Genomic DNA, 15,797 nt, shown 5'->3' with positions numbered 1-15,797 from the left:
AAGCTGGATTAGTTTCTTAATATTTAATTTGTCTTTCCATTGGGCTTAAGTTGAAAAGTATACTTTTTTTTCCTTCTTATAACTCCCTATGACAAAATTGGATTTTTGTCTCTGCAAGAAGTAACTTGGAAATGGTAATCAGTGATGATCAGACAGTGAGCATCAGACTTCTAATGAATTCAAATTTCATCATCTGCCATGGTAGGATTTGAACCCAGGTCCCCAGGGCATTATCCTGGGTCTCTGGAATACTAGCCCAGTGACAATACTACTATGCCACTGCCTCCCCAATCCTTAATCATGGGCAAAGAAAAGCAAACACATAAAATTTGTCCATGAGATCAGGTTTGTCCCAAAGGATAATCCATAAGTTCAGAGACCATGCTCATGTTCCTCACAAGATGTGAATTGTTAGGAACAAAACAATTGGAAACTTAAGGTGCTAACCTAGATGTGCATCAAGTGGAGAATATCAGACTGGGGAAGCATCTTGGGAATAGTTATGGAGAAGGACAAGGAGCAATCTGGAATAAAAATAATTAACTGGAGGAGGGCTAATTTCATTGAACTGAAAAGGGTAAAAGAGTTAAAGACTCCAAGTTAATTGGAGTTAAAGACTGACAGACAGAAATGTAATGGAGCAATAGGCTTCCTTTAAAGAGGAGATGGCCTGGGTATAGTATAGGTACATTCCCACAGGGGAAAAGGGAGGGCAATCAAAGCCTGAGCTTTGTGGATGACAAAGGAGTTAATGAGTAGGATGAATCAGAAAACAAAGGGTGTATGACTGATCCAAAAATAAAAATAGCTGGAAAAACTCAGCAAGTCTGACAGCATCTGTGGAGAAGAATACAGTTAACATTTCAAGTCCATATGACTCTTCATCAGAACTGAGGAAAAATAGAAATAGGGTGAAATATAAGCTGGTTGAGGGAGGTGGGACAGTTAGAGCTGGATAGAGGGCCAGTGATAGATGGAGGCAAAAAAGAGATTGCCAAAGATGTCATAGACAAAAGGTTTGGGATGTTGACAGTGGAGATATTAGCTAAGAAATGTACTAATGGTGACATTAAGGGTAGAAAGCAGGATGAGCAAGTGACAGATAGCCCTAGTGGGCATGGGGTGTTGGGGAAGGGATTGAAATAGGCTAAAAGGTGGAGATGAAACAATGGATGGGAATATATTTAAAAATAATGGAAAGAGGTGGGAAAAGAAAAATATATTTAAAATATATAAATAATTAGAAAAAGGGGGATTGGAAAAGGGGTGGGGATGGAGGAGAGAGTTCATGATCTGAAGTTGTTGAACTCAATGTTAAGTCTGGCAGGCTGTAAAGTGCCTAATCGGAAGATGAGGTGCTGTTCCTCCAGTTTGCGTTGAGCTTCACTGGAACATTGCAGCAGGCCAAGGACGGGCATGTGGACATGACTGATGTCTGCTTGATATTGCAGGGTGAATCAGGCTGAATGTAAAAAATACAGAGGCCCAAGTTAAAAAGGAAATAAGAGGGGCAAAGAGGCAGTACAGAAATACATTAGTGGCTAACACAAGTGGAAATCCAAAAGGTTTTCTAAAGGCATTTTAACAGTAAAAAGGTTGTCAGAGGAGAGTGGTGGCACTGATTAGGTACCATAAAGATGCATTAATGGATACAGATAACATGGCTGAGGTACTAAAGGAGTACTTGGCATTTTTGTTTACCAATAAAGAGGACTTTGCCATAGCATCAGTAAACAAGGAAGTTGCTGGGATACTGAATGAGAAAAAAGTAAATAAGGAGGAGGTACTAGAGAGGATGTGCTTAAAATGCATAGGCCATCCGGTCCAGATAAAATATATCTTTGGTTTCTGAAGGAAGAAAGGGTAGAAATTATGGAGGTCGTGGCTACAATTTCTAATCCTCTTTAGATACAGGGATGTCAGACAACTGGAGGATTACAAATTTTACAGGCTTGTTCAAAAAAAAAGGGAAGAAGGATGAATTTGACAATTACAAGGCAGTCAGTTTAACAATGTTGATGGGGAAGCTTTTAGAAGCAATAATCTGGGAGAAAATTAACCACTGCTTGGACAAGTATGGATTAATAAAAGAGAACCAGTGTGTTTTTATTAAATCATATTGGGGGGGGTGGGGGGGATGCACGCAGAGCAGTAGATGTTGTATATATGGACTTTCAAAAACATTTGAAAAACTATCATATAATGGGCTTCTTAGTAAAATTTAAGTCCATGGGCAGAATTTTCTGCCTGTTGGGCGGGCGGTGTAGGAGTAGGAGCAGGCGCAGGTGGGCACAGACCTGATCAGCGCCCACGATTGGGTCCGCGCCACCAATTTACTTGGGCAAGCCATTTAAGGCCCGCCCAGCATGATGCGCACCCTGAAGCGCTGTACGTTTCCTGTGCAGAGGTGCCTCAGGGAGATTAGTTTTAAGTCCAAAAAGTTTAATAAAGTGGTGAGAAAATTTTTATGACATGTTTCCTCATGTGAAACTGTCACATGAGCTGGGATATGTGCACTAATTTCAATAAAAAATTTTGTCAAAATTTAAAATCATTCATGAAACCTCATCCTGCCTGTGGATGAGGTTCCATGAAAAATGCAAGGGCCATCTTGGCTCTTCACCTGCCTGCCAACCTAAGGCTGGACAAGCAGCTCCATTAATTAGTTTAATTGAGAAGTAAATGGCCTTAGTAGGCCTTTGACAGCTCAGCGGGTGCGTAGCTGACTCCGGTGCATACCCACTGAACTGAAAGTCTGAATGACGCACTGTGATGTTGGGACGCACACCCGACGTCACTGCGCGTCATTTTACACATTAGTGAGCTGGCCCCGCCCCTGTTCACCGAGTCGAAGATTCAGCCCCATGAGACAAAAGGAGCAACAGCAGCAAAATTGGGTGAGGGATAGAAAACAGAAAGTCATGGTGAATGGTTGTTTTTTTGAACTGGAGAGTGATATACAATGATATTTCCCAGGGTTCAGTACTTGGGCCACTACTTTTTTGATATAAATGACTTAGACTGAGGAGCATAAGGCACAATTTTGAAATTTGCAGATGGCCCAAAACTTGGGAGGTGGATTAAGCAGTGAGGAATATAATAATAGACCTCAAAAGGACATAGACAAGTTAGTGGAATAGGTGAACATATGGCAGATGAAATGCAACATAAAAAAGTGAGGTGATACAATTTGGTAGGAAGAATGAGAGACAGTGTAGCTAAATAGAATAATTTTAAAAGGAGCATGGAGACAGAGAGGCCCAGAGGTGTCTGTGCATAAATCTTTGAAGCTGACAAGGCAGGTTAACAAAGCATATGGGATCCTGGGCTTTATAAAGAGAAGCATAGAGTACAAAACCGAAGAAATTATGATGAACTTATGTAAAACGCTAGGTCAATCCCAGCTGGAGTACTGATTTCAATTCTAGGCATCACACTTTAGGAAGGACATGAAGGCTTTGGAGGGGGATAGAAGAGAGTTATGAGAATGGTTCCAGTGAGGAGGGATTACAGTTATGGGAATAGACTAGAGGATCTGGGGTTTTTCTCAAATAGATAGATGTATTTTACATCATGAATGGTTTAGATAAAATAAATAAAGAGAAACTGTTTCCAAGGGATCGATAATCAGAGAGCATAGATTTAAGGTGATTGGCAAAAGAACCAGAGGCAACATGAGGAAAAACCTTTTTATGCAATGAGTGGTTAGAATTTGGAATACATTGCTTGATAGGTCTCGGATACAGATTCAATAATAGCTTTCAAAAGGGAAGTGAATAAATACTTGAAGGAGAAAAATTGCAAGAATATGAGGCAAGAACCAGGGAGTGGGACTAACTGGGTTGCTCTTTGTAGAGTTGCCAGACTTGATAGATCGAATGACTTCCTTCTGTGTTGTATAATTCCATGATAATTGTGTTAAGTGGCTAAATGTTTCATCGAAGGATAAGCATTTTTCTACAGGCTTGTTACAAGCACAGCATAAAATTTGTCACCCCAAGCAGAAAAAGAATAAATTATCACACATACACATACTATTCAGTCACCTCTTGGAGAAAAATTAGCAACAGTGGAACTCCAAAGAGATTTAGCACACAGATCACTAAAATGTAGTAGTCAGGTTTTTAAAAAAAATCAAAAATATATGTTAGCCTTTATAACTAGAGGACTTGACCATAAAGAGGAAGACGTTTTGCTACAGCTAGACAAAGTCCTCGTTAAACAGCAACTGGAGTGCAGTGTACAGTTCTAGGCATCACACTTTAGAAAAGATATAAGGGGCGATTAGACTGAGGTTTTTATGATTTTGAATGTAATTGGTTGGGTAGGTAAAAACGTTTTCCACTGAGGGAGTCTAGGACAAAGAGGGACATAAACTTAAAATCAGAACCAGGCCATTCAGCAGAGAAGTTCACACAAAGTGTGGGAGAAGTGTGGAATTCTCTCCCACAAAAAAGGAGTAGATGCGAGCTCAATTAATAATTTTAAAATCTGAAATCAATAGATTTTTGCTGGCCAAGAGTAGAAAGGATATGAAGCCAATGCAGGTGGATGGTGTTAAGGTACAGATCAGCCAGAATCTCACTGGATGGTGGAGCAGGCTGGAGATGCAAAATTACCTACTCTTGCTCCTATGGCGCCTAAGTGGGTCCACAGAACATAAGCATCTTTCCTCTGTAATTATTGAGTCATAGAAGAGTTCTGGCCTCTACTTCTTTTCCTGCTTTTATGCTCAATGCACACCACCAGTTCCTGATGCATGATCCCACGTGGCTGGAGGCACGTGAAACTTTAGCAGGCTGGATTTTTTAAACAAAACTAGGAAACATTGGAAATGTTCATGAGACCATATGGCAGCTATACAAAGGACAGGCATTTTAACATTTCAGGTGGGACCTGCATCAGAATAGCTCCCGAAGCATTAAATTCTCTCCACAGAGGTCCACTGACCTACTGAGTGTTACAGGTTTTCAGAATGCACACTATTTTGCTTTTTTATTCATTTTTAGTTTTCAAAGTTGACACCCAGGAGTCAGTGTTAGGACCGTTGCTCTCTTTGATATTATTAAGACTTAGGTACACAGGGTATAATTGTAAAATTTGTAGATGTCAAAAACCTCGGAAATGAAGACAATTGTGAGGAGGATATTAACAGGTTTCAGGAAGAAACAAATGACTGGTGAATTTTTGTTTGATAATGCTTCTGCGAAGCACCCTGGGACATTTGCAATATTACAATAAAGGTGCTATATAAATGCAAATAGTTGTTTCTGATGAAATGGGCAGATGCAAAGCAGTTTTGAAATTTAACACAGAGAAGTGTTCAGTGTTTCATTTTAGTAGGAAGAATGAGGAAAGGCAGGTCGAATTTTAAAGGGGTGCAGGAACAGAGTCCTGGGGATGTAGATGCACACATCTTTGAAGGTGGCAAGGTAAGTTGAGAAGGCTGTTAAATAGGCATACAAAATCCTTGGCTGCATAAATACTGGCAGAGAGTACAAAAGGAAAGAAGTTATACAAAACTTTTATGAAACAAGGGTTAGGCTAAGGCTGGAGTATTGTGCTCAATTTTGGGCATCACACTTTAGGAAGTGCAGTCAAGGCTTAGAGAGGGTGCAGAGGAGACTTACCAGAATGGTACCAGGGATGAAAGGCTTCAGTTATGTGGAGAAACTAGAGAAACTGAGGCTGTTCTCCTTAGAACAGGGAAGGCTAAAGAAGATTTGATAGAGGTGTTCCAAATCTTGAAGGGTTTGATGGAGCATGAACGTAGAAACTGTTTCCAGTGGTTGATGGGTCACTAACCAGAGGACACAGATTTAAGGTAATTAGTAAAGGAATCAGAGGCAACGTGAGGAAAAAATATATGCAGCGAGTTCAGGTGATCTGGAATGCACCGCCTGAAGAGCTGATGGGAGCAGGTTCAATACTAACTTACAAAAGAGAGTTGGAAAACATTTGATGTGAAAAAAATTGTAGGGTTATATGGAAAGAACAGGGGTTTGGGACTAATTGGACAGCTCCTTCAAAGAGTTGGCAAAGGCATGATGGACAGAGTACCTCTTTCTGCGCTGTATCATGCTATGATTCCATGATTCTATGGTGAACTGGGGGTAAAAATTGGCCTAACAGGTTCTGCCTTTAGTAAACCTGGCAGATTTAAAACTTCAACACAGCATGGGTCATCACAAAAGCACTACTTTTATTGTAAACTGATAAATATTTAGAACAGACGGAAGCACCATTAGGCACGTCAATTAGAGATTACATGTGAAGCACATAATATGTGGATTTCTGAACTAAACAGGATGCAATGATACTGTCCAAACTATCTCAATACACTGCTGCTGTGAGCAATTGAGAGCTTATGGAACATTTGCAGGGAATGACACTTTATGCAAACACCTTTAAAATATGTATTAATGAGCTATGTAGCAACAGCGTTGCAAGAAAGTGAAAGAAAATAAATGTTTTTTTATTTGGAAATGTTGCTTTCTTAAAAATGCTGTGTGAAATTAACATTTATTTTAGAGGCGGGACAAAGGTCTGTGTGTAAAGGTGTATGTTTATGGAAAATATTCTGTTTCTTTAGTTTCAATGTTGAGTGGCCTGACAAACGCATTTTCTAGATTCCTGTGCGAAGAATGACTGAGAGAGGGAGTCTTTCTCATTGTCCTCTGGAAAGATAGTAAGAAAGTGGTGGGGGTGGGGGGGGTGGAAGTGCAGGGGGCAGGGTGGGGTGGTGGTGGAAGGGAAGGAATTTACCTACTTCTGTCAAAGCACATTTAAGTATAAATGTTGTAAGTCTAAAAGCAAAGTTTAACCTGATGTCTGAATGTCAGATCAGCCACTTAGCAAAATTCTTGTACCAGATTATAGTGGCACAATGCAGTGTTTATTTGGCTAATGACACAGAATGAAATGGTCTAAAATAGGGACAGATTAACCTAACCTCAAACTTGGCAACATTGTTTATTTTTTTCAACTGGCAAGTTCCGAACTCTTCTTTTCTCTGCCAATCCTGAAAATCATTCCCATAACAACCATTGGTCTTTGACATAGAAACAGTCACACCAGCTGCAGGACAGATCTGTAGAAACACGGGAACTGTCAAACAAACAAGAACCAAGGTCCAGCTATCATCCTGGTAGTCACATGAAGAAAAGGAAAGACTTGCATTCATACAGAGCCTTTCATGACATCAGGACATCCCAAAGTGTTTACAGCCGATGAAGTATTTGTGAAGTGTAGCCACTGTTGCAAGGTAGGAAACACAGCAAGTTACAAACTTCCACAAACAGCAATGTGATAATCACCAGATAATCTGTTATTCTGATGTTGGTTAGGAGACAAATAGTGGCTCAAACATCGGGGATAACACCCCTCTTCGAAATAGTAGATCATTTATGTTCACCTGGGGGGTGCCTAGGTTTAACATTTCATCTGAAAGAACACCTGACAGTGCAGCATTCTCTCAATACCCCATTGGAGTGTCAACCTAGGTTTTGGTGCTCAAGTCTCTGAAGTGGGACCTAAACCCACAACCTTCTGATTCTGAGTTGAGAGTGCCACCAACTAAGCCACGTCTGACATGCGATGAAATGACACTGGACTTATTGACTTATTCTGGAAAGACAGTCAGGCTTCAGGGGCCCACAGCCTTTAAAAGAAAAAATGTTTTCTGCATTACAATCAGAAAATCAAAGTGTACTCAATCAATAGCCAGCTGTGTTGTCAATCATAAAAGGCTGCATGCGTTAGTAAATGCTGGGAGCTGAAGTCTGCCAGTTTGAACATCTTCAGCTAACTGTGGTGGTTCTGAGAACCTGGAAGAATTCAAAGATTAGCTTTCTTACAAAAGTCACTGACAGAAAATAATTTTCACAGTCATTTAAAGCTCAAAAAATTTGCTAATGAGGAGAAGGATGCTGCAAATGGATCCTGAATCTTGAACCGCACTGATGAGCAGTCTGTTCAATAATGGACTTTATCTCACCTAAAACAGGACAAACATGTTGGAAGTAATTGCTATGCATAAGCAGTGAAGTACCCTGGCTCCATGTTTGCACTAGTGAACAACAGGTAGTTACTTACTCTGGGGAAGACTCTGGAGTTAGGCTTGACATCTCCTCTGGTGTAGGTACTGTATGAAGAGAACAGAAAAACATGTTATTTAAATTAAACACAGAACCACTGGCATTTTGGTGGTTTTTATACCTTGACATGAAAGCATTAATAAAAATTGTCAAATTTATTTTGCAGTTTAATCATTTAGAAGCCCTGATGCTTGCTAGTGATGTGTTTTGTTCTTCATATGTCTAAATCAGATAGAAATGTAAAGAGAATGCCATAGTTTTTTCAAAATATATGTATTTTTCTCAATTTTTGCGTCTGCCTAGGAAAGGAAAACGTCTTATGAATCTGAACACAATAAATTTGAATAGTTTGTTCATCTGGAACCAGTTGGGTGTCAGGTGATAGATATCTCTGTTCTCGATAGATGCAGAGGAAGTTAATATCTGATGATGTCCATCCAACTAAATCAAGCAAATGTTGACTCTAAAAGATGGATCATAGAATCAGCATTGCATGAACTGGGATGTGAGCAGCGGAAATCCAAAACATTGGATGGCACTATTATGATTGACCAAAAAGGGGGCCATTTCGACCAGAGATGGGGAGATGATGGAGAGAGAAGTCCTATTAATTTTTCCAACGGCTCTTTAAAAACATACATTTCATTGTCACAAAATGAGACACTTATTGGCTTATTCAGGGAACACTGGAGATGTTCAACTGTCAAACTGAGTGAGTTGAAGACTTTTGCAGGAATGACCCCCTCTTCCAGGGTCAGTTTTCCATTGCTTCTCAAAATGAAATCACCCAAATTGGAGAACCTCAATATCCAGGGGAATCCCTAGCGATAGTCTAAAACCGACACCTCGAGCTAAAGTCAGATGGCCCATCTGAGAGTCTGCTTCTTGTGACATCCAATGAACTCATTCCTACAAAATCTCAAAGTTGATCTCTTTAGTTCCCAATTTGTACATAAACAATTATCAAAAGTTAATCTGAAAGTTACTGCATGTAGCCTTTTTATATCAATAATAGACTGAAATAAATAGATTTTAAAGAGCGGATTTTCCTCACAGATCTTCCACTAGCAGAACCTTGGCAGGGTAAGACTCTACCAGGCCAATGATTGCACGCTTAATTCTGGTAGATTTCTGAGTTCAGGCTCATTTTAGTCTTTCTGTCTGGATTCTTGTCTGTATTGGAAGGTTAGTGGAGGATGAGGGAGGTGGTGGGGGATGAAAAAGCAAGGCACTCACTGCCACAGAACTATGCAGCCTGAATGTGCGTAGACTCACCAGAGAAATTTTCTTTCAACCATGCCACAGCAATATTGAATGGTATATCCAAATGGCATTTCTTGCATCCAGTGTTGCAATGGTGTATAAGACAGGAAATACGTTGGCTGACAGGTTCCTGTCATTTGCACATAATTACATGTTGGACACCTGACATCATTTTGGGCAGCACATTCTGAAATGGCAGAGATTTTTCACCCTTGCCCACTGGAGTTATCCAAGGGGCTGGCTTAACTCAGGAAAATGGACCCTTATATGTTTGGAAGGAAACAATTTAATTTCTTCTCTTAACATTCTTTGGATTCACGCTGAGCAAGAAATGAATCTACCACTGGCAGCTGGTGAATAATGAAATGCCAGAAGATCAAGTGAGTCTTCATGCATTTTTGTCTATGGAATGCACAGTACTAATATTCTGCCACCCCATTAGACATTTTACAATCTATTACATAGAATGTGCAGCAGAGAAATAGACTATTCGGCCAAAATAGTCCAGACATTCCTATTAAAGGGATTTTTATCAATTGGCAAATTAAAATGTTTTATTTGATCTCTGAATTTTTTGGCAGCAAAGTCGTATCGAGCAACTAAGTTGTCGGGGGTGTTTGGTCATTCAGTTCCCCCGTGGTAACATAGGGAGTATAAGCATTAACGAAAGTGCAATCGTGGGCTGGGATTTTCTGATGCTGTCGTGGTGGGACCCAGTGCAGGGAATGCAGCGGGTCAGCTAAAAGTCCAGTGATTTTTGGTGGGTCTGGACAATCTCAGCAGTGGGCGGAGAGAGAAAATCCCACCCATGGTCTAAATACTTTCTTTGGTGCTCTTTGGCAGCCCCATTGTTAGTTGATGAAAGCAAGTTAGGATATGTTCCGATAGAGACTTATTCATTGGGTGCATCCAACCACTGTCATCTGCAGAGAGTAACGGCTGAATTTATATTTCTGTAAAGTTCCGCTGTCAGTGATGGGCTTTTTAGCTTTTGAGAATACTGTGACATTTCTGCACCACAGTGAAAAACCTGCTTTTCCTGCAACGATTGCTGATACTCATACTTCATTCGGAAAGCAATAAGAGAAAAAAAATCATGGTTGTATCACAGTTAGAAGTTATAAGTAAAAATGAGTCATCTAAGTTGCAATTCACCCTAGCAATACAGATATACTGCATGTGAGAGTCAAGGGAATATGACTGTCATTATGTAGACTTGAAAGCATCTGATGTAGACTGAAGTTGTGGTTGCATTTACACAGAAAAAGCCATTAAAGACACACAATTACAAGCTTCTCTGGTTGGTCTCAAAGAAGAAAAGCGAACTTAGCAAAACGCTAATTTGTAATAGGGTCTCTGAGGGAAGGCCATTATACATTGATAAAATTAATGAAGAATAAATCAAACTTTTACAAATATATGTTGGAACACAGTAAAATACCACACACAAGAGACTGAAACAAAATAAAGAGGCAGAACTTAATGCCCTCCCCATGGTGAGTTTGCTGGTGGACTGGGGGTATTTAATCAGATGGGAGGGTGGCAGATGGGGAGCCCACCATCTTCTTGCCTCACCCTGGTTAAGTCCATGGCAAGAAGGCCGGTGGACAGCCTTCCAACCTCGCTGCCAACAGAGACCCTTTAGTGACAATTAATGGCCACTTAAAGACCTTATTCCTCTGCTGCTGTTATTAATCAAGCGGCAGGTAGTGGTGGGGAGGGGCGGGGAGGGGCACCCTCCATGGGTGCAGCCCGACAAGCAAATATATGTAGGGATGCTTGCAGACTCCCAGGGATGGTCCCTGCAAAGGCACTCAAGGGGGGTCCCACTGAGAGAACCCCCTCTTGCCATTGACGCTGACTCTCTTCCTCCCTCCCCTGCCATTATTCACCTGTGGCCAAGATCTAAGGATGATCCTAAGCCTCGAGTACCGTACTACCAGCAGCAGCCACTGCCTCCCCAGTGGCGCTGTTGTTCAACCAGCAGCTCTGGGTGGGCGGGACTTTAATGGCTTCAACTCAGTTGGTGGTTTATTGTCCAAGAATGATTGAATATTTTAAGAGGCTGTAATAACAGAATATGCTTTTGATGTGGATTCTTGTTTGCTTACAAACTTAATAGACACTTAAAGAATTAGATTTTTGTGTGCGCTGGAGTAGTTTTTTTTCCCTTTCTAGCATCAATGATAGTGGCTGGGATTTTCCTTGCCTGCCAGCATTGGGCATGTTTGGTGGCGTGAGCAGACATTATGGCACGATCGGTTTTACGATGGTTTGAAACCAGTTTGCGATCATCCACTCAGCTCGCTGATGGCGGGCCACGTTTCCCATCATCAGATGTCGGGAACCTCATTGTAATACATCAGCATATCATTATGAGTCCAGCCCGCCAGACTCACCCCCCCACCGCCACTGCATCGTCTGCCCATGTTGGCGGGAAAACACGCCAACGTTTCACAATAGCACATAAGGGCGGGCACCTGGCGGGCTGCACTTCGCTCAGGACTTCAAAGTTTGTTTGCCTACCTTGCTTCAGTCAGCACTCACAGTCATCAATGCCAAACTTCACATTCAGCACCACATCACTTTTAGGAGGACTCATGGGTAGGTCTCTACCTACCAGATCAGCAATATGTGGGTGGCTTCTCAATAGCTGCATGATAAGGTCTTGGTTGGGGAAGGGAGAGAAGTGGCCTCAGGAAAGGGAAGAGGCTGCAGGTCAAAAGCTGTACTGGGGAAGTGGGTATCCCAGGGTGTGTGGGGAACACATTTTGAGCTGTGCAAGTGGCCTCAGGATGGTGAGGGCTGAGGAGACAGTTTCCAGAGGAGATGAGGCCAGATGGATCTGTGAGGGTGTGTGTGTGTGTGAATGGGTGGTGATGTCCCTTGAGCTGGCAGTGAGTGAGATGCCAGTGAATGTGTGCTGGGCTTGAGTGTGTGAGTTTAGAGTAATGAGATGGTTGCCATACCCTGGCTGCATGGATGAGATCATTCATCCTCTATCTGCATTGGATGGCCAAACTCTTCTGTGCAGCATTGGCACTGATCACCAGCTGCCATGCTGGTTTGGTGATGTTGCTGCCCATCCTGCGGCCAGAGCGGAGATAAAGGGCATCACAGCGGGCCTCCAAGATTTCCAAATGGCATTCCGGTGACGTGTCATTCAACCTGGGCGCTGTCTTTTGTGGACATCTTCCCTGCAGTCGTCGTGGGCTGGAAGCACTGAGAGGTGTGTCCGCGGCTGGATTTTAAATATGGCGCCTGGCGTGCTGAAGCAGCAACGTGATGACATGGTGGGCGAATGAGAGCCCACCTGCCATGGAAATGGTGGGTTTCCCAGGAATGCATAAATAATGTGGCGTGTTTGGGACGATGGGGCATGAAAACCCGCCATTGTGGCCTTCAGGTAAGACATTGTTTTACCTGCTCGATACCACACTTGGTGCAAATCTGGGCAATCCCACCCAGTGCGTTTGAATTCAGGGTTTTATTAGATTGTTTGATGTTTAATATTTTTCCAATAATTTTAAAATAATTTCCAATACTATTGCATGGCTCCTGAGGATGAGACATAGTGCATGCTAGGTGAGTGATTATGGAGGGTGCATGGGGGAGCATAGTAGTGACCTGGGGTGGCATGAGAAGGCGGTTGGAGTGTTTAGCAAGCCTTTAAAGCAAGTGGGGAACTGGGCTGCTGTGTTGGAGAACTGCGCACACCCCTCAAGCACTCCATCGCGACTCAAAATATACTGTGAACCCCTGTGTGAAAAGGCAAAGTATGGATTGGATGTGGATTTTGAAAACTACAAAAGTGTGCAGGTCAGGTTTTCCCACATTAAAATCTGGGCCCTAGTATTTAGCATTTCAAAAGGCCTTCGATTTAATTCACTTATAAAGCTGTTCTGCAAAAGCTGGGTGTTAAACTGAGTTGAATATGGCATGAAATTGTCCACTGTTGACTATTTCATCAATATTCCCCACTGGCTATAATTCAGATTGATAAAATTTAAAGTTGTTCAAGGCGAGAGGCAAAAACGTTTTGTTTTCTTACACAGATATATTCCACCAGTGCGATGTCCCTTCCATGTCTGCAAAACTCTACTTGAGCTATGACACCAAAGGTTTGTCAACATTGTAATGTCTGCTGGTGCATATTAAAAATTAAAAACCCTATTTGACCCGCAGTGAGTGCAAGAGTGAAAGCTTGAGCAAGTGACATTTAAAAATTCGACTCCTGACAACCAAATGATGAAATTTATGCTTGTAATCTTGATGGTTTAGGTAGCTGACAAAGGGCTAATATAAGGGAAGAATGGAACATATTTCCTCTAATAACAAGCTTCAGCTTTTCAGATTCCAAAAATCTTTACGGTACTCAAACTTGATAGGAACTGAATTCACCTCCAGCACTGATTCAAAAACCAAGCCATCTCACAGTAGGCCAGTTCTAAATAATCCCAGTTATTTCTGCCATAATAGAGGATATGATGAGAACATTTAATTGAGCTAACATAAAAGGGCTTACCCTGTAATTTCCTGCGATGAAACCGAGGTGATCCAAGGAAACTGTTTTTGATCGAATTCAGCCGCGTCCTCCAAGGCATTCCTCCAATACTGGGGCTGGATGGCGGTGTTGGATTCGGAGTACTCGCCGGACTCTCCTTGGGAGTATGGACTGGTGTTCCCTTTGGGGTGGGGAGGGGACTTCCCCGTGGGGAAGGGTGAGGGGTCACCTGTATTATGGGGATAGATTTGGTGCTTGGATCAGTACCAGGGATCAATCTGACAAGAGAAAGTGGGGTAATTTGGACTGAAGGAACAAACAACTGGGTCGGTGATGTGACTGCAGGTTGCTGACTCTGAACATTTTGAACAGGAGTTTTCTGTGGAGACGGTGCTTCTGATGTTACAACAGGAAGAGGGTTAGATTTGGTGGTTTGCAAAGGTTTATCTGTGAGCTTACTTTTAGCAGGAAGAGTCTGTGTCTTTGGATTGGGTTGAAACACTGTCTTTGGTTGAAGCACATTACTGGGCTTTGTTGTATTTCTATTACAATGAGGAACAATGGAAGCATGTGTTTTGGGAAAGGGCGTAAGCTCAGAACTCTGGGGAGGAATAAAAAACTTTCTGATAGGCTACGCGACAGACAATGTCATGCAAGGAGAGTCAAAGGAGAAAAAACAGACAAGACAAAGCATGGAAGACAGACACAAATCAGGAAGATGGGAGTGCAGAAAACAAAAATACGTGCTGTTAGGCGGTAAGCAACATGTCATAACAAAAAAGTGAGCATAAAATACTATCAAATACATAGGCATTCAAAAATCATGAGACTTATGCCAGCAAATTAATAGGAAGAGAAGCAGCACATTGTAATTAATGTGTTTGATGAACTAAAAGGCAAAAACATAGCCAAAGTGGCAACAATTATAACTCATAGTTTAGGGGTTCAACCAATCCTTGCAGTTGTTACTTTTAGAGACAAAAATCAAGACACAAAAAGCATTATTTAATGAAATGCAATTGCAAGTATAATGTGCGGGGGTTTGGTCAGTGTCACTTACCCTTGGACTGCTTAGAGGGCTAGTGGAGAGGCCGGAAGATGCTCCACTTATTGACCTGGATCTGCACAGAAGAAAGTACACCAGGATCAACTCAGTATTTTAGAGGTTTACTTTATAAAGAGGCAATATTCAGAATTCATCACCTTCTCAAATAAGATGCACTTGATCCTATGTCTCCTTTAGGTTCCCATTCATCACAATATACTTTTTTTTGAGAGACAGGACGAGGCATTTAACAAATTAGAATTCCCTCCAATATGCTCTTCTTTTCTCCGAAGCAGCTGTTTATTATACAGGTACAGTTCCCCAGGCCCTTCAGAGCCTAGCCCAATTTCCATAGACAATCAATGTTGGGGGCTACTTAACTGCGTGATTATGTGTAGGTGTGTGAGGGAAGGGAGACGGGTGTCCTCCACTGGTCTCATCAGGTCTTCACTTGATGTCCATAGATGGAGACCTTTCCAGCAGAATCAGTGGACAGTAATCAGCAGAGAAGACCCTAGCTGATTTCCCCCTCACTAACCAGTGGTATTAAGTCTAATTATAGCACCTGTAGCAATGCCTCAACTCAGATCAGCTAACTGAGCACACACACTGGTAATCGAATGTTGGACCTGAGTACTGCTGAAAAAAAGGGACATTTTCGTTGAAGCTTTTCATCTTGCATTCATCAGGACAACTTGCAAGAATACCAAATGTAAAAGGAACAAGAATTTGTACTGTATGAAAAGAGAATGCTAATTGGTTAGAAGTGGACTCTGATTGGTAGAGGGATAGTTGTGGAGAATGTAGCAGTTGATGATAATTGACAGTTAACTGCCGAGTATTTTTGAAATTTAAACCAGGTGACTTGAGTAATGTGGTATATGATTTT

General features: G+C 41.7%; 1 protein-coding gene across 1 annotated transcript in view; it reads right to left on the bottom strand.

Moving 5' to 3' along the window:
* Positions 1-15,797, bottom strand: part of LOC121283407 (serine/threonine-protein kinase BRSK2-like) — a 1,000,681-nt gene that overhangs the window by 94,411 nt on the left and 890,473 nt on the right. The window contains exons 13-15 of the mRNA XM_041197961.1: positions 14,924-14,984; positions 13,885-14,464; positions 8,095-8,143 (exon numbers count right to left, since the gene is read on the bottom strand). Of these exons, the coding sequence (XP_041053895.1) occupies positions 8,095-8,143; positions 13,885-14,464; positions 14,924-14,984 (690 nt within the window). The remainder of the gene's footprint in view (positions 1-8,094; positions 8,144-13,884; positions 14,465-14,923; positions 14,985-15,797) is intronic.

The sequence above is a fragment of the Carcharodon carcharias genome, chromosome 10 (genome assembly GCF_017639515.1).
Source record: "Carcharodon carcharias isolate sCarCar2 chromosome 10, sCarCar2.pri, whole genome shotgun sequence".
NCBI classification, from domain to species: domain Eukaryota; kingdom Metazoa; phylum Chordata; class Chondrichthyes; order Lamniformes; family Lamnidae; genus Carcharodon; species Carcharodon carcharias.
The sequence above is the reverse complement of the archived record's forward strand: the minus strand, read 5'-3'. Positions and strand labels throughout refer to the sequence as shown.